The 19,524-nt window shown below is 46.1% G+C and overlaps 2 protein-coding genes across 2 annotated transcripts; both read left to right on the forward strand.

Moving 5' to 3' along the window:
* The first annotated feature begins 2,019 nt into the window (after positions 1-2,019).
* Positions 2,020-2,506, forward strand: LOC127309700 (protein indeterminate-domain 16-like). The gene has a single exon (XM_051340451.2). The coding sequence runs from the start codon at positions 2,021-2,023 to the stop codon at positions 2,504-2,506; it is 486 nt and encodes a 161-aa protein (XP_051196411.1). The 5' UTR covers position 2,020.
* A 5,010-nt stretch (positions 2,507-7,516) lies between these two features.
* Positions 7,517-8,698, forward strand: LOC127310559 (protein indeterminate-domain 16-like). The gene is made up of 2 exons (XM_051341221.2): positions 7,517-7,947; positions 8,042-8,698. The coding sequence occupies exons 1-2, from the start codon at positions 7,553-7,555 to the stop codon at positions 8,460-8,462; spliced, it is 816 nt and encodes a 271-aa protein (XP_051197181.1). The 5' UTR covers positions 7,517-7,552; the 3' UTR covers positions 8,463-8,698.
* The last annotated feature ends 10,826 nt before the right edge of the window (positions 8,699-19,524 follow it).

A 19,524-nucleotide genomic window follows, 5' to 3' on the forward strand; every position in this document is an offset into this window, starting at 1 on the left:
GGGCCGAAACTGGCGCAGATCAGCGCACGAAAAAGTGGGCCGGCCCGAACTGAAAGTTCAGGGGCCCGAGAAACTCACCGCGCGGCCCCTATTAAAAGGGTTCGCGGAGGGGAGTTCGGTTAGGAAACCCTACTCCCCTCCCGCCGCTCCCCTCCCGCCGCCGTAGCCCGCCGCCGCCTCCGACGAGCAATCCCGGGCGCTCGGCCTCCGCTCCGCCGCTACGGCCACCACCCCTCCGTCCGAAATGACAAGGGCAAGACCCGTGGGTAGGGGCGGCGGCCGATCCAGCGCCGGAAGGGCAATTCGCCGTCCGCCGGGCGTACGGGCGGAGACGGAGCGCGGCAGGCGGGCGCGCTCCGATGGCGCATGGAAGCGGGCCGGCCGCAAGTGGCTGGCCGAAATGGCGGGCGCGCTCCGACGGCGCGCGGAGGCGGCTGCGGCGGTGGAGGCGGCTGGGGAAGCGGAGGAGCCCCTCGCTGACGGCGGGTGCAGCCCGCCGCTGCCGCCATTGCCCCCGAGCGGGGACGACGACGACGCAGACGGACCGCCGCTGCCGCCATTGCCCCCGAGCGGGGACGACGACGACGCAGACGGACCGCCGCTGCTCCGCGGAAGCGCCTCCGGCGCGGCCGCCATCGAGCTGGCGGCCCTCGTCGTCGCCTAGCAACCGGTGGCGTTGAAAAACCCTCCGCCGCCGCCCGGTGACAGTAAAGTCGCCGAGAATCTTAATTTTTAGTGTAAATAGGTCCGTAGTACGTAATTTAGGTGCAATGCGGTTGTATTTTGCCACTATTTAGTGTGAATTATGATCGAATCCAGCGTGATCGGCTGAAATCGACTTCAATCACGAAACTTGTTTTCCCGTGTCGTTTGATTTTCTCGAGTTCGGTTTGGGTTTACAGTTTCTGTTCTGCGCCGTGCCCAAATGCGCTCTCAAATCGTTTTTTGGGAGACTGAACTTCGTTTTTTCGGTTCGGACTAATACGGGCTCTGTTAGAGATGCTCTTAGGAACTTCTTGTGATGTACCGGAACCTATCTAAGATTCCAAACAAACTTCGAATTCACCATTTGATAATATCTCAGAGTGAGAGCTCATTTTGTTACTTCCTCCGATCCAAATTAGTTAACTTCACTTTGTCTAGATATGGACGTATCTAGATATACTTTTGCTGAGTAGATACATCTGTATCTACCATAAGGCTGGTGCCAACGCGGGCTGGAGGGCGGGCGGTACCGCCCGCGACGGGGCGAGAGGCGGGCGAGACGCTAGTGGCGGGCGGTGGTTCCACCGCCCGGCGGTAGGGGGCGGTACCGCCCGCCTATAGCCCGCGTTGGAGGCGAGAGCGGGGCGAGAGGGAGGCGATAGCGGTGCTAGTGGGGCGGTAGGGAGGCGGTAGGGAGGAGAGAGGAAGTGAGAGCTGGCACTATAGCCCGTGCACTGGCACTGTGGGGTGAGAGTGGGGTGAGAGCGAAGGTAAAAGCTGACGTGGCGAGGCTATAGTGGGATGATGCATTGGCACCAGCCTAATGTAGAGTCAATTAATTTAGAGTGGAGGGATAGACTTCACCTGCATCTCTAGTCATTTTGTGGAAGGGCATTGCCGAAACTTGGGTCATGACGCCGTACACGTACAAAGAGACAAATATGTGCATAGGTGTCGCTAGTACTGTACAGGACTTGCGAGAGACTCCCAAGTCCAGAAACAAGTCCAAGCTCTAGATGTTGCTACTCCGTACAGATTGTTAGTCCTCCCATCCACGTACTCGCATAATCTCGTTACTCCTCAGCACTTCCCATTCTGGTTGATCTCTGCTTTCCTCGGCGTCCAACGATATGGGCTCTTGAGCGCCGACCACCGTGCCGGCTGCGGACGAGGAGGCGCGGGGCTGCAGATCTCCACCCCCTCCTCCGCCTCTGCGAGGAAGACGAAGAACCGGCCAGCCGGGACACCAGGTAATCAATCGACGCCGTTACGTAACAAATACATTCGAGAAAAACCAGTGCGCATGATGACAGACATGGACGACGGTGCAGACCCGGAGGCGGAGGTGGTGTCGCTGTCGCCGCGGACTTTGCTGGACTCGTCCAGGTACGCGTGCGAGATCTGCGGCCAGATGTTCCGGCGGGAGCAGAATCTGGTGTTCCACCGTCGGGGCCACGACATGCCGTGGAAGCGGGATCCGGCGGCGGCGGCGGCGCCGCGGAAGAGGCGGGATGCGGCGGCGCCGCGGAAGAAGCGGCGAGATGAGGCGGCGGCGTCGCGGAAGAAGCGGGCGTTCGTGTGCCCGGAGCCCAGCTGCCTGCACCACCACCCCTCCCATGCCCTCGCCGACCACTGCGGCATCAAGAAGCACTTCCTCCGCAAGCATGGCGGCCACCGCCAGTGGGCCTGCGCCCGTTGCTCCAAGGCCTACGCCGTCCTCAACGACTACAAGGCCCACGTCAAGACCTGCGGCGGCCACTCCGCCTGCGGCCCCATCTTCACCCGGTACGCGCTCTCCTAGTGATGGGAGTTTCTGTATTGTTGCCCGCTGCTCCGTCACTAACTCCTGGCCGGGCGCGTCGAAACGCGGTGCAGGGTGGATAGTTTCGTGGAGCACGGGGACAGGTGCAGCGCCGCGGCGGCCGTGTCGTCGGCGCCGGTCCGCGAAGTTGCGGTGGCCGCCGCGTCCAGCCCGTCCAGGGAAAGCGTCATGGCCGGCGTAGCAGTGCGTAGCCCCGCCGCCCCCGTGTTCCACCGGTTCTTGGACCAGGGGCCGACGCCGCCGTCCGGCATCCGTGGCGGCGGGGCGCACAACCTGGAGCTGCAGCTCATGCCGCCGTCGTGCTACCCAGCCGCGACGCATTCGCCGGAGGCCCCCATCTCGCTGGCAGACGACGACGTGGCCACGGAGCTGCGGCTTTCCATAGGCTTCTGCACCGGCGACAACCGTGGAGGAGGCCACCGCTCTTCACGGAACACGTGGTCGAGGCGCGCCCAGAGACGGGGCGGTATGGGTACGGCGAGCTGCGCGACCCTCGATCGGCCTCATGCGGCAGCGCCAGCATGCTATGATGAACAATGTATAGTGAGTAGTGACTGCCGTCATGGTTAAACTCTGAGTAGCTATTTGTTTTCACCGGCACGGCAAACCGCGGCGTTTGACCGGCCGGCGGTAAGGTGAGGTGTAATTAGATGCCGCTAATGTGTTTTGAATCTTCTGGTCTATTTGCATGAAAACTAAGCACAGATAGATGGATAGTATCCTGTATGTTTGAGCAATCGGGCCTTTTCATTAAACAGACGAAAATTGATCAGTTTATAAGAAAAAACTAGCCGAAAACAATACAAACTTGACACCCGTGTCTGGCTTATAACGAGAATCAAGGAAAATCAAAATTAACATGGCACAATTTATAGAGGAAACTGGCGAAAACCGCACACGATCTAGCTCAACTAGATATGTCTGGATCGTCGGGGAATAACACTAGTGTGACAGCAACGACAACCACCATGAATGTTCGGTCACGTCCATAGAAAGGAAATCATTGCCGAAGGAGATAGCTAGGCCTTTCAAGCTTCGAGAGATGAGACATGCCGCAATAAGGAAGTCAGCGGCGCTCGTACACCGACGGAATCCGAAGACATCCACCCAACCAGCACCCAAGATATTGCCATGAGTGGCTCCAAGCATTCCGAAATATAACGCCTCTAAGGAGGTCCATAGACGCCACCGTCATCCAACAACACGACAAAGATGATTTGGTGTTTCAATCTGCAATGAGGGGCGGAGGGGTGTGAGGACTCCACAACAATGCCCCCAAAGAGGAAAAAAAAGACACCCTCCAGCACGGCCGTTGCTGACACCGGCCAAATTGGGCAAGACTTTCATCCGGAGACCCACACCGTCTCCATTAGATTGTCAAGAGAGCATCGCAAACCTCGGATGAGCACAAACTACCGACAAGAGGGGCCCATACCATGCTATTGAGACACACCCTACCACCCACGCAAATATATATATATATATTCAAATATCACAAATGTGAAATAAAAACATGTGCATCTCTATAAACCCTAAACCCTATATAAACCCATAACCCTAACTCCTAAACGCTCTACACCATAAACCTATATATATATATCACTACAAAAATGAGTCATGATTCAAAGGTCGTTTGTCATTGTTTTCTTGCAGCAATACATTGCTCCCAAAATTTTGGGAAGCGAGGCGAATATACTCAAACACATGGTGCCAATAACTGTGCAGGAGTTCTTCTAAAAGAATAGAAATACGTGTATATATGCCATGTTTATTTGGTATTGTTCATAGAGGTAGTATGTGCCACCACACTACCACAGTGTAAATGAAGATGCACATTTTTTGAACTAAAATAATAGGGCCATGGAAAACCAAATTTGTTACAGATATTGCATGAATCTTAATATTATAATTACTATGGGTACAAATAACATGGAAACTAACTCATACATAAATATAAGGTACGAAAGTTTTTGAATTGTCCTTCTCTGAAAACTTAGTATGTCGACCCGCGCGTTGCAGCAGGATCTTTTTGTAGAATTTAGGAACATATTGTAATAGATAGAATATATAATAAAATTTCATATTATCTGAGCCAATAATAAAGTACGTGGGAAAGAAAAATCTTTATAAGAATGTACATACCGGTATTTGTATCCTAGTTATTGTTGACAACATACCAACCATATGTTTTCTTGTAGTATTATCATACGATTACTGCTTTAATTGATGCAGAGATCAGGGATTTTTGCCGTTTCAAAAAATAAACCATATGATTACTGCTAACGCTTGGTAGGGATCCATTCTTCGAGTTGCTTGTGCTAGGCATGCCTTTGGTTTTGGCAAAGTTTCTTCGAAAAGAACTAATGGAATAACTATGCAACATATAGCTTCTACAGATCTGAGATAATGAGCCATGATTTTTTTACTAGAAGCTATATGCACCAACGCTAAAATTGCTACAACATAGTAAGAAATGGAAGTTGAGAGAACAAAAGTACCACCGGTGGGGGGGGGGGGGGGGACCAGGATGATGTGCTCACTGCCAAGAAGAACAAGGGAAAGTCGGATGGAAACAAGAAGGAAACAAAAAAGATTAAGAAGAAAGCCGATGCATCTAGTTGGAGGGACAAGATTGATGAGATGGTGAAATCGATGGAGCATTTGGTGAACAAGACTTTGGAGGCAAATGTGGTGATGAGATGGGGAAGAAAATCCAAATGGAGTAAGCGAGGTGAGAATTACTCTGAGAAGAAGATGCGAACACGACCAAGACTGCCTTGAAGGAGAGGTGACGAGAAGCATGCCACGGTGGAGCTCATTGTCAACGAGAACAAGACTATGATGATGGATCCATTCACCATGGATGCCTACACAAGAGAGTGGTGGGATTTGACGCAGATGGGGATCTTGCAAAGAAGGGAGGCTATGGCTCGTGCTACGGTGAGTGGTGGCGGAGGTGGTGCTACAACGAGTGTTGTCGGTGGTGGTGGTATTGATGACCCAGTGAGTACAGGTCATGCTTGATCTTGCATCGATCCGGACCATGGTGATCATTTTGGCTTGCCGAGTACTACGACGAGGTGTTCAGTGGCTGACTCCGTAGATTAACGATTATTTTGGACGTTAAAACTATCACATATTGTTGCATATTGTCGCTTTATTGTCAAAACATTGCAAAACTATGTATGTTGTTATTATCTTCTCCTTTTGCAGGGTCTGATACGTACGAAGCATTTTCAGCTGGCAAAATGTGTTTTATGTTCCCTACAACCACAACTTTGCGTGCTGCGGGATCTTCTAGAGTGGGTGTAAGCACTCGGCACCAATTGGGAAGAAAAAAAATATGGCACACCGGGTATAAATGTCATTTCCTCCACGTGGCCAAGTAATACTACCACAAGAGGGTCAACACCAGCTCGACCCGAAAACTCCTTTTTACCGTCAACGGTATGTGCCGCAGTGCCATCCACCACAAATTATTCTTTGAGATTGGGGAGGTGTCCAGTGGCTGACTCTGTAGATTAACGATTATTTTGGATGTTAAAACTATTGCATAATGTTGCATATTGTCTCTTTATTGTCAAAACATTGCAAAACTATGCACATATTGTTATTCTCTTCTCCTTTTGCAGGTATGTGTGAAGCATTTTCAGCTGAACAAACGTGTTTTCTGTTCCCTACGTCCACACCTTTGCGGGCTGCGGGATCTTCTAGAGTGGGTGTAAGCACTCGACACCAATTGGAAAGAAAAAACATCACACACTGGGTATAAATGTCATTTCATCGACATGGCCAAGTAATGCTACCACAAAAGGGCCAACACCAGCTCGATCCGAAAACTCATTTTTACCGTCAATGTTATGTGCCGGAGTGCCATCCACCACGGATTATGCTTTGAGATTGGCGAGACTGCTTATCCTCTTTATGACAAAACTGAAACATAATTGAAATAAATTTGAACTATGTTAGATTATTAGGAAATTTTCGAGTGAGTTTTATTACCGAAAACAACATAACAGATGCACTAGCATACTTAACCAGATACATCAGACTAAGCACATGCATTAGATCTGAACATGGAACAAGTAACAGTGCAAAGTAGGAGAGGAAAAACACGTACATCGTGTCCGGGAAGGTCGCACCAGTAGCAGCAGCACCACCATGGCCATCGTTGATGTCGCCCATGGTGAAGTTGGATTTGTCGAGGAAGCGGTTGAACCGGCGAAGTAGAACACGAACAACAACGAGCATTCACGCCGAGACGCTCCCCAAAAACCTTATCGCCGCCTCCCGGTGCAGGATCTCGACGAACGGGGTTTCGGAGGCCTGCTCTCCCGGACGGCTGTGCACGCAGTCGCCAGAATGGGGAAGACTAGAGAGCAGCGTACCAAAAGAAACTTTTTTTTTCGTGAGAGAGGCAGACTAGAGACTTCTTCGAGAGAGAGTCCAGATCTGTTCTGTCTCCTGGTATAGCCTGGGGGGGAGAGCCGACCCGACCGTGTTGCCACGCGTAGGAAGCCAGGGACATGCGGCGAGCGTGCACATGCACAGTCGACACATACCCAACTCAGTTGGTGCACTAAGCAAAAATATAGGCTTCCTGGAAGGTGTCTCGAACTCGAACTCGAGTCACGAAACGCTACGTGCGTGACGTGCCAGGGCGGGGCGGAGGAGGAAGAGTGCGCGAGAGCTCCTTCTCTTCTCACTCACTTCAAATGATTCGAAAGCAGCCCTTATATACCACTCCAACTCCGTTCCAACTAGCAATGTGGGACTAAACTTTGTACCCCAAGGTTATCCCCAAGCTGTTAACTATGATGGGTCTTGAGATTTCAGAAATTATATGTACATGAGCCTTACTGGATTGGCAGCTCATCTACATCCAACACAGTATAAAATGTTTGTTTCAAGTCTTCACAGTTATCCTCTTTACTAGTTCCGTCTACTCTCATAATCTCGTTACTCACTACTAGTACTCCCCATTCTGGCTGATATCATCACCCTGCTTTCCTTCGGCATCCAGCTATGGGCTCTTGCGCCCCGATCGCCTTGCCCGAGACGGAGGTCGTGTCGCTGTCGCCGCGGACGCTGCTGGAGCTGGAGCCGGTCCGGCGGGCGCGGCGGCAAAGCCTGCCGTGTAAGCTGCAGAAGAAAGATGCGGCGGCACGGCGGCCGCGGAAGAAGCAAGTGTTCGTGTGCCCCGAGCCCAGCTGCCCGCACCACCACCCCTCCCACGCCCTTGCCGGCCGCGCCGGCATCAGGAAGCACTTCCGCCGCAAGCACGGCGGCCACCGCCAGTGGGCCTGCGCCCGCTGCTCCAAGGCCTACGCCGTTTTCGCCGACAACGAGGCCCACGCCAAGACCTGCGGCACCCGCACCGGCGACACCTGCTGCCAACACTGCGGCCGCGTCTTCACCCGGTACGTGATGTCGCAGTGAACTGGTGACGTGAGCTTCTGTAGTGTTGCCCGGTGCACTCTGACTAACTGGTGGGCGCGTCGAAATGCGGTGCAGGGTGTATAGGTTCGTGGAGCACCAGGACACGTGCAGCGCCGGTCGCCCGCAGGCAGAAGTGGCAGACGGGTCGTCGGCGCCGGTCTGCGGAGTAGCTGCGGCCGCCGTGTCGTCGCCGTCGCAGCAGCAAGCGCCGACGGCGAGCTCGCCGCGCCGGTCCAGCCAGTCCGTGAACATCGCCACCAGCGCCGTTGCAGTGCGCAGCCCGGCCGCCCCCGTGTTCCACCGGTTCTTCCACGAGGGCCCGACGCCGCCGTCCGGGACCCTTGGCGGCGGGCCACTCAACCTCGAGCTGCAGCTCAGGCCGCCGTCGTGCTACGCGGCGGCGACCCGTTCACCGCAGGTTCCCATCTCGCGGCCACAACACGAGGTCGCTACGGAACTGCGGCTTTCCATGGGCGAGGCAGTAGGCCAGGAATAGCCTCGACCCTCCAGCCTCGGCATCGGCAGCATGCGGCGGCGCCAACACGCCGCCTGGCCGCCTGCCTTCCTTTTTGGTTTTACCGGCGACAGCGAGCCGGCCGGCGGCAGTGAGGTGCGGTGTAATTGGATGCCGGTGATGTGTTTTGAGTTTTCTAATCGAATTTTTTGTACTAAAGCTAAGCAGTGATATAGCTAGCTTACTCTGACATGCATGGAATATATCGTTTTGCTGATGTTGCTGGGGGAGACCGAGTTCGTGATCACATTTGTAAAGAGAAACTAATAAATTATTATACGGTAAATCTTCTACAGATTTTAGGTGTAGTATCTTAAGCCAGTGTGATTATATTATAACTAAATAGAAGAATGACTTTATCGAATTTTAATTGCAACTGAAAAAATTTCAGTCTACTGAGAACTAGCAATTCCTATACTAAGCAGATGCAACAATGTTCACATTGTTGTTGCTGTTTTTTTTTTTTTTTTTTTTTTTTTTTTTTGCATTACATCCTCCAATAGGGAATTGATTTGTCCGAATCAACTCGATGAAAACTGTGTGCCTGGTTTCATCAGATTGTTTCTTGTGCGGTTTCAAACCATCAAACCCATTAGGCCGTCGCCTATCTTTAGCTCTACCCCTGCGTCGACATGGCCACCAACGCTGTTGATACGTCGCTGCTCGCTGACCATCAATGGTATCAAGTACGTATCAACCTAGGGTTCTGCAAAATCAAGTTGTATATTGTACAACCCACGAATGACATGGACACACTGCTATGCGCACCCATGTCTAAAGCATCAACGGCCCTGCACCGATTGGTCGGGTCACACGGTCCGTGGCAAGTGCTACCGCCTTCGCGGAGTCTTTAGGGAGGTCGGCACATCAATGTCATGGGGGAAGGGGGTGTCTACCTTCTACACATGTGGCACCTAAGCCTTGATCGGGTTCCGGTGCCACATATCCCCGCATATGGCCGCGTGCGCAACAACATGATCCAGCGGTGCCGCGCGCTTCTCCCGTCGGACCTGCGCAATGACCCGCGTACCACCGTTCGCTGCCAACGCCACCTCGTACTTCCCTGTGAAGGAGGAGGAGGACACCGATGATGATGTGTCGGACCACCTTCCACCGCCACTACGAGAAGCGGAAGAGGACGAGGTGAAAGGACACAGATGCCGCCTAGAGGGGATGAGTAGGTGTTTTCAAACTTTTACGATCATAACTTGAACAAATGCGAAATAAAACTAGAGTTTAATTTGTCAAGCACAAAATGTATATAACTAGGATTTACATATGTGCACCAACAACTTATGCTAAGCAAGACAAGCAACTATGTGATAGCAAGATATATAACTTCAATCACGAAGGCTATCACAAATTAAAGTGCATAAGTAAAGATCTCAGGTATACGAATAACTGAGGCACGCGGAGACGACGATGTATCCCGAAGTTCACACACTTGCGAGTGCTACTCTCTGTTGGAGCGGTGTGGAGGCACAAAGGGTCCCCAAACGCCATGAAGGCCTCACCTTATTCTGCTCGAGCCTTCCCACCAAAAGGGAAGTCTTTGATTCACTATGAAACCTTGAAGGTGGTCACCAAACCTGCACAAAGCTTTGGGCAATCTCCACAACTTAATTGGAGGCTACCAAGAAACCGCCACGAAGACCTCACACTTGAGAAATCTCCACAACTTAATTGGATGTCCCAAGAACACCACTAAGATCACTATGCTGTCTAAGGTCTAAACACCCAAGAGAAACAAGCTCTAGGAACAAGCTCCGGAAATGAATATCTCACGAATTTTCACCTCTACCTATCACACGAAGAAGTCAAACCGATGCACCAAATGTATTGGCTAGAACACCACAAAGATGCTCAAATCCTCCTCTCTCAAATTCCAACACAGCTACAAAAGCTATTGGTGGAATAAGAGAGGAAGAACAAATAGAAGGAGGAACACCAAATTTCTCCAAAATCTAGATCTATTGGATTTCCCACACAAAGAGAGAGAGATTTGGTTTGTCAAGATGTAGATCTAGATCTCCTCTCTCTTTTTCTCAAATACGAGCAAGAATCATGGAGGGGTTAGAGGGAGAGGAAGCTTCTCAAAGTCAACAATGGAGTAGAGAGAGAGAGAGGGCGAAGCTACCAGCCCAAGGGGGAGAAGGGGACCTTTTATACCCCCCAAAATGAAATCTACCCGTTGGAATCATACCCAAAAACTGCCCACAGCCAGACCTTCGGGCCATGGCGGGTTGACTCTGGCTGGCTGGGCCGTGGTTGGACCAATTCCGGGCAGGTATACTGCGATGAGCGTTTAATTTGACCAAACAAAAAACTTCCATTAAAAACGTCATAACTTGAGCATCCGAACTCCAAATTTGATGAAATTGGGCTTGTTTTAAAGATAGCAACAAGCTCTAAAAGATCATGTAGAGAACCATCATAATCCAACAAAGGAAGGTAAAACTAACTTAAGAAATATTTAACCTATCTAAAAGAGACAAACCTGCAATCCTCCAATATTGAAAACACAAAAGTTGAGTTAGAAAACTCTGATTTAGGTGAAATCAATTTTGTTGAAAAGAGGATGACAAAATATAATCTACAATGAGATAAATCTTAAGAAAAAGTGGGGTAGATTTTTCTATTAATTTGTAGGTGAAACTTCTCAATACGAAGAACCGGGAAAACGCAACAAGTATTTCATTTGAAATCCATTTTTAATGAACTATCTTATCATGAAAATAATCACAAGCTCTAAAATAGCACATGGATAACATACATATAACAAACAAGAAATATGATGCAAGGATGCAAACGTTTGCGCAATCTCCAAACGATACGATCGACTTAGTCACTCGAGAGCCCTCTTGTAATACGACCATCTATCCTATACACCGGTCTCCCAACTACACCACAAGACCGGTAAGAAAAAATCCTATCAATAACAAACATTAACCTTGCACATTACATTTGAGATAGATGATGATGGTCTTGACCGCAACAAGATGGAATCATTTCATAATTGTGCTTGCTTCATGAAGTCTTGTGGATTGCTCCCTATAATCTTATTCGGCGCATCTTCACATATCCATGATCAGCATATGGATGGCAAGTTTCAAGCATATGGTCTCTTCGAGATGGCTTATATATTGAACTTGCGCAACATTTCTTCTTTCTTTATCTTGTTGATGACCTGAAGATACACATGAGAGCTCACTCAATCTTCTTCTTCAAGACATACTTGTCACTTTATCTTCTTCATTTGCGTCTTATTGCAACCTTGAACCCAATATATGATGCAATCATTGCCTATTAATAAATCCTACAATTTGAACTCAATGCAAACATTAGTCCATAGGGATTTTCATTAATTACCAAAACCACACATGGGGGCTCCATGCACTTTTAGGAGGCCCCGATGAGGTTTTTCTAATGAAGATTGGCATGATAGGATGACCAACAATATACAATGATTAAGTCTAAGTTTGTGCCATAATTTAGAGTCAATGTTATTTTTAGCTAGATCATGTTGTGGGACACGTAGGTTTTTATTTTATGTGTTTGGTTTGGCCCTGTCCAATCGACTAGTTTTCTGGTTGCTTATATAAAGAGGCTCGGCGGCTAGGGTTAGAGGTGTAGGATAACGTTGCATAAAAAACAAAAATTTTCCTAACGCGAACACGCAATCCAAGCCAAGATGCAATCTAGAAGACGGTAGCAACGAGGGGTTTATCGAGTCTCACCCTTGAAGAGATTCCAAAGCCTACAAGAGTAGGCTCTTGTTGCTGCGGTAGACGTTCACTTGCCACTTGCAAAAGCGTGTAGAAGATCTTGATCACGATCGCTTCCGGCGCCACGAACGGGCAGCACCTCCGTACTCGGTCACACGTTCGGTTGTTGATGAAGACGACGTCCACCTCCCCGTTCCAGCGGGCAGCGGAAGTAGTAGCTCCTCTTGAATCCGACAGCACGACGGCGTGGTGTCGGTGGTGGTGGAGAAGTCCGGCAGAGCTTTGCTAAGCGTGCGGGAACTATAGAGGAGAGAGGGGGCGGCTAGGGTTTGGGAGGGGGGCGCCGGCCATCTAGTGGTGCGGCCACCTTGTGGTGCTTGGGGTGGCCGGCCCCCTCCCTTGGCCCCTCATTATATAGGTGGATCCCCAAGTGTTGGTGTCCAAGTCTTCGAATAAGACCCGAACCAAAAACCTTCCATAAGAGGGGGAAACCTAGCCCAACTAGGACTCCCACCAAAGGTGGGGTTTCCACCTCCCATATGGGGGGGGTGGCCGGCCCCCTAAGGGGGAGTCCACTTGGGACTCCTCCCCCACTAGGGTTGGCCGGCCATGGAGGTGGAGTCCCATGTGGACTCCACCTTCCTTGGTGGTTTCTTCCGGACTTTTCTAGAACCTTCTAGAACCTTCCATAAAACCTTCCGCGACATTTTAATTCACATAAAATGACATCCTATATATGAATCTTATTCTCCGGACCATTCCGGAACTCCTCGTGATGTCCGGGATCTCATCCGGGACTCCGAACAAATATTCGAACTCCATTCCATATTCAAGTACTACCATTTCAACATCCAACTTTAAGTGTGTCACCCTACGGTTCGTGAACTATGCGGACATGGTTGAGTACTCACTCCGACCAATAACCAATAGCGGGATCTGGAGATCCATAATGGCTCCCACATATTCAACGATGACTTTAGTGATCGAATGAACCATTCACATATAATACCAATTCCCTTTGTCACGCGATATTTTACTTGTCCGAGGTTTGATCTTCGGTATCACTCTATACCTTGTTCAACCTCGTCTCCTGACAAGTACTCTTTTACTCGTACCGTGGTATGTGGTCTCTTATGAACTCATTCATATGCTTGCAAGACATTAGACGACATTCCACCGAGAGGGCCCAGAGTATATCTATCCGTCATCGGGATGGACAAATCCCACTGTTGATCCATATGCCTCAACTCATACTTTCCGGATACTTAATCCCACCTTTATAACCACCCATTTACGCGGTGGTGTTTGGTGTAATCAAAGTACCTTTCCGTATAAGTGATTTACATGATCTCATGGTCATAAGGACTAGGTAACTATGTATCGAAAGCTTATAGCAAAAAACTTAATGACGAGATCTTATGCTACGCTTAATTGGGTGTGTCCATTACATCATTCATATAATGATATAACCTTGTTATTAATAACATCCAATGTTCATGATTATGAAGCTAATCATCCATTAATCAACAAGCTAGTTAAGAGGCATACTAGGGACTTCTTTGTTTGTCTACATATCACACATGTACTAATGTTTCGGTTAATACAATTATAGCATGATATATAAACATTTATCATAAACATAAAGATATAAATAATAACCACTTTATTATTGCCTCTAGGGCATATCTCCTTCAGTCTCCCACTTGCACTAGAGTCAATAATCTAGTTTACATTTGTAAAGATATAACACCTTGGCCTTCTGGTGCTTTATCATGTTTTGCTCACGGGAGAGGTTTTAGTCAACGGATCTGACATGCTCAGAAACGTATGTATTTTGTAATTCATTTGCGTCTCAACGCATCACTCATTTCCAAATGAGTCGGCATTAAATATGTTTGATCTTCTGGTGGAACCTTAATTCCGCGGTCTGAAATATGTCACTAATATTGTCACACACAATATAGCTTCAAAGTTCTGACTCTGTCGGAACTACACCAAGTTCTCAAAGAACCTCTTGACTTTAACATCCTTTGTCATTGTCAAACAATGACATACTCTGCCTTCTTTTGTAGAATCCGTCATAATATTTAGAACTGTTCTAAATCTAGCATAGACAACTTCTAGCTCATTGTGCTACCTTTTAAACAACACTTAGTCTAATTTGAGATTGAAATTTTATTTTCATATGTGACAAAACAAATATCGGTGCAACATCTTACAGCGATTTGTTTGTCATTTCTCCATACAAAACTATATATATATATATTCTTGGTTCTTCTTAAGTACTTCAAGAATATTCTTACTGTTTTTCAATGATCATCACATGAATCATTCTGTTATATGCTCCTAACCTTTTAGAGCACAAGATATCTGATTTTGTACATATTATTCATGATCTAAAATCACTCATGTGTTTTTACTCATCGAGTGTCAGATACACTCAAGTCTTGTTAAACCTTCACATGGCAAGAACATTTTCTTAATATTTCTATATTGAACTATTTCAATATCCATTCTATGTACTTTGACTTGAACATATTATGTGTTTCAATCTATCTTCATAGATCTTGAAACAAAATTTGTTTCAGTCCATATCCTTTCATTGAAGTTAATTTTTCAATGAAACCTTTTAATCAAGTATATAATTACATTATTTATAACCAACTATATGTCTTCTACATAAGTATTATAAATGTGTCTTAGCGCTCCCACTTAATTTCTTGCAAATGCAAGCCTCTTCATCGTCTCTGATGAAATAAAAAACTCTTTGACTATTTCATCCGGTGAAGATTCAAACTCCGCGATACTCACTTCATCAAATTGAAGTTTGTATACCTATCTAGTATTCCACAGACTAGCAAAACTCTTGGTTGTATCTTGTATACACCTTTAATACATACTTCTAATAAGTAATGTATTTTGCCATCCTACTAGCATATCTCATAAAAGAAATATGTAGTGATTACTAGAATAATCCACATAGACTATAAACATTGCTACGGAAGATCTAATCTTATCGTAGTCAACTCTTTGAACTTTGTCATAAACAATTTTTCGACAAGTCGAGCTTCTTCAAGGATATTTCATCCAAGTTCATCAATTTTATAGATCCATTTACTTTCAAAAAGTATTTATCTATCTTGGATTTCATGGCATATAGCCATTTTAACGGAGTCAGGGCCCATCATAACTTCTTTGTTTGTAGTTGGTTTATCATTGTTCAAAATCAATCCTTTGTTCACAAATCATTTATTTGATCACAAAGTAAACCATACCTACAAGGTTCAATATGTACTTCGATCTCCATGGCTAAAACACTTTGTAGTCATGAGAGCCATGATCGTTGTGGCCGCTTCCGGAACCAATTTCCGATGCTGTGCTACTCTGATCATTATGCTCAGGTTCATAAACCTTATCAAGTTCTATTGTCCTCCCACTCAAATACTTCGCTAGAAACAATTTCTTGGAAATAAGAAACATTGACAAACACTTTTGTCTTTGTCTCGTGGGAAGAATTCCCAATCAAATATCTGGGATAACCAACAAAGACATTTATCCGATTTTGGTTGTAAACTTATTTACTTATGCTATGCATACCAAAATTTAAGAAAAGACTATCAGGTTTCATACCCATGCCATAACTCGTATGGTGTCATTTCAACGGATCATGATGATGCTCTATTCAGTGTAAAAGCGGTAGTCTCTAAAGCATAATCCACAAAAATATAATGGCATCCATATTTTATCTCATCATTGATCCAACAAGGTTTGGATACATCTCTCGGATACTCCATCATCATTATGATACTCCAAGAAACGTGAGTTGTAGAACAATTTCATAACTCTCTTAGATGTTCGCTAAAACTCGTAATTCAAATATTTTCCACTGTGATCCAATCATAGATATTTGACTTTTCTATTACGATGATTTCCACTTCATGCTGAATTTTATTTGAATCCATTCAAATGTTTCAAACTTCTTCCTTATTGAATATATCCACATATATATACTCAATTCATTGTTGAAAGTTTTCATGAAGTAGAAGAATCTCCCGCACACAACTATGCCCAGTGAACCACATACATCATCATGTATTTTTTTTCACTAAGTTAGTTGCCCGTTCAACTTTTTGGCCTATGAACGGTATTTTAATCATTCTCTTTAGAAAAGATTTGCAAGCGCCAAATGATTCAAAATATCAAATGACTCCAAAAATCCATTTGCATGGAGTTTCTTCATGCGTTCCTTTCTAACATGACCTAAATGGCGGTTCCACAAATAAGTGGAATTCAAATCATTTGCCTTATGGCATTTTTAGCGTCAGTGTTATGTATGTGTGTTTCACCATTAAGATTTATAATAACTTATCCATTTTACATGGAGTAATGTCATAATTTAAACAACTCATTGTTTTCATTTGACCAGAGCAAAATAACAATTATTAAGTTCTTTATTATAAATTCTAAGGGCTAGATAGAATGCCAACGACGAACATAATAACACTTTATTTTGTTCCAGATGTGTATTCCTATCATATTCCTTGTCAGTCACTTAGGCCATTGTATTCTTGTATTGTGTTGTTTTGTATGACACTTCATACCAACCAATATAGTACTAATACCCAAGAATTTCATAGTGTGACCTAACTAGGAATACAACCATAACATGTATATCATTTATATACACCTGAGCTAGACTTTCTAGTCTTTTCTTTCTTTCTGCCAAAATATCTTTTGCAGTTTCTCTTTTAGCTTTCCTCATTATTCAGAAAAACACTTCAACATCAATAACTTCTAGGTTTGTTGGTCAAATACCAATAACCTTGAGGTTCTTACTTTAAGTTGATCATCATATGACAAGTGTTTCAGATTTCACTATTAGTAATTTTGTAATATGATGAACAATTTCACTCATAATTTTATCCATTATATCATGACGACTTTCCGAGACCATGTCTGTACATGCTAGGCTCGTAAAGTTTTAACCATGGTATTCGCATGTGCAAATCTGGCTTGCACCCGTTGTATGCACACGTAGAATCTATCACACCCGATCATCACGTGATGCTTCGAAACGACGAGTCTTAGCAACGGTGCATACTAAGGATGATAATTTCATGGATATGCGAATATTATTAGTGCCCCAATAGTTGGAGGATTGTGACGCCTGGTGTCTTCAACCTTCATACATTCCCATAAAACTTATGAGTTTATGTAGTCTCACCAAATTTATATTCTATCATCTTGCAATAAGGTCTTAGATATCACATATATCTCATACCTTGATTATTTCTGAAAACTAAATTTTCAGCTCCTTACTTTTCAAACAAATTTGAACTTCAAGTTTCACGGAGACAAGATAACTTTATGTACTAATTGAAACCATAGCTCTTTGAATCAACAATGTGAGGTTTACTAAAAGTTTGCAATAGGACTTAATCAATTCTTGATTCTTTAACAATACGGTACCAATCCGTAAAGTTTCTTGTCAGATTTTAACAGTATTTCTATCTCAATAACAAGACTAGCGCATAGTAGAAAACGGATGCCAATACTACAAAATTAATTCAAAATACTACTCAGACTATGTTTATGATAATTAGTTCATGTTCTAATCTAATTACTAATGAACTCCCACTTAATACAACATCCCTCATAGTTGTTAAGTGCTACACGATCCACATCCACTACACCAAAACCGATCATCACGTGAGATGATGTAGCTTCAATGGTGAACATCAACATGTTGATCATATCATCCATATGACTCGTGTTCAACCTTTCGGTTTCCGTTGTCCCGAGGCCATGTCTGTACATGCTAGGCTCGTCAAGCAAACCCAAGTATTCCGCGTGTGCAACATGGCTTACACCCGTTGTATGTGAACGTTGAATCTATCACATCCGATCATCACGAGATGCTTCGAAACGACGAACTGTTACAACGGTGCATACAAGGGGAGAACACTTTATTATCTTGATATTAATGTGAGGGATCATCTTATAATGCTACCGTCGCGATCTAAGCAAAATAAGATGCATAAAAGAATTAACATCACATGCAGTTCATATGTGATATGATATGGCCCTTTTGTCTTTGCGCCTTTGATTTTCATCTCCAAAGCACGGACATGATCTCCATCATTTTCGGGCATGATCTCCATCATCGTCGGCGTAGCGTCAAGGTTCATGGCGCCGTCTTCATGATTGTCCTCCATGTAGCAACTATTACAACTACTTTGAAATACTACTCAACATGAAATTTAAAGACAACCATAAGGCTCCTGCCGGTTGCCACAATACAATAATGATCATCTCATACATATTCATCATCACATTATGGCCATATCACATCACCAAACCCTGCAAAAACAAGTTAGACGTCTCTAATTTGGTTTGCATATTTTACGTGGTTTAGGGTTTTCGAGAGAGATCTAATCTACCTACGAACATGAACCACAACGGTGATACTAATGTTGTCAATAGAAGAGTAAATTGAATCTTCACTATAGTAGGAGAGACAGACACCCGCAAAGCCTCTTATGCAATACAAGTTGCATGTCGAACGAGGAACAAGTCTCATGAACGCGGTCATGTAAAGTTAGTCCGAGCCGCTTCATCCCACTATGCCACAAAGATGCAAAGTACTCAAACTAAAGATAACAAGAGCATCAACGCCCACAAAACCATTGTGTTCTACTCGTGCAACCATCTATGCATAGACACGGCTCTGATACCACTGTAGGATAACGTTGCATAGAAAACAAAAATTTTCCTACCGCGAACACGCAATCCAAGCCAAGATGCAATCTAGAAGACGGTAGCAACGAGGGGTTTATCGAGTCTCACCCTTGAAGAGATTCCAAAGCCTACAAGAGTAGGCTCTTGTTGCTGCGGTAGACGTTCACTTGCCGCTTGCAAAAGCGCGTAGAAGATCTTGATCACGATCGCTTCCGGCGCCACGAACGGGCAGCACCTCCGTACTCGGTCACACGTTCGGTTGTTGATGAAGACGACGTCCACCTCCCCGTTCCAGCGGGCAGCGGAAGTAGTAGCTCCTCTTGAATCCGACAGCACGACGGCGTGGTGTCGGTGGTGGTGGAGAAGTCCGGCGGAGCTTTGCTAAGCGTGCGGGAACTATAGAGGAGAGAGGGGGCGGCTAGGGTTTGGGAGGGGGGCGCCGGCCATCTAGTGGTGCGGCCACCTTGTGGTGCTTGGGGTGGCCGGCCCCCTCCCTTGGCCCCTCATTATATAGGTGGATCCCCAAGTGTTGGTGTCCAAGTCTTCGAATAAGACCCGAACCAAAAACCTTCCATAAGAGG

This window comes from Lolium perenne, chromosome 6 (assembly GCF_019359855.2).
Source record: "Lolium perenne isolate Kyuss_39 chromosome 6, Kyuss_2.0, whole genome shotgun sequence".
NCBI classification, from domain to species: Eukaryota; Viridiplantae; Streptophyta; class Magnoliopsida; order Poales; family Poaceae; genus Lolium; species Lolium perenne.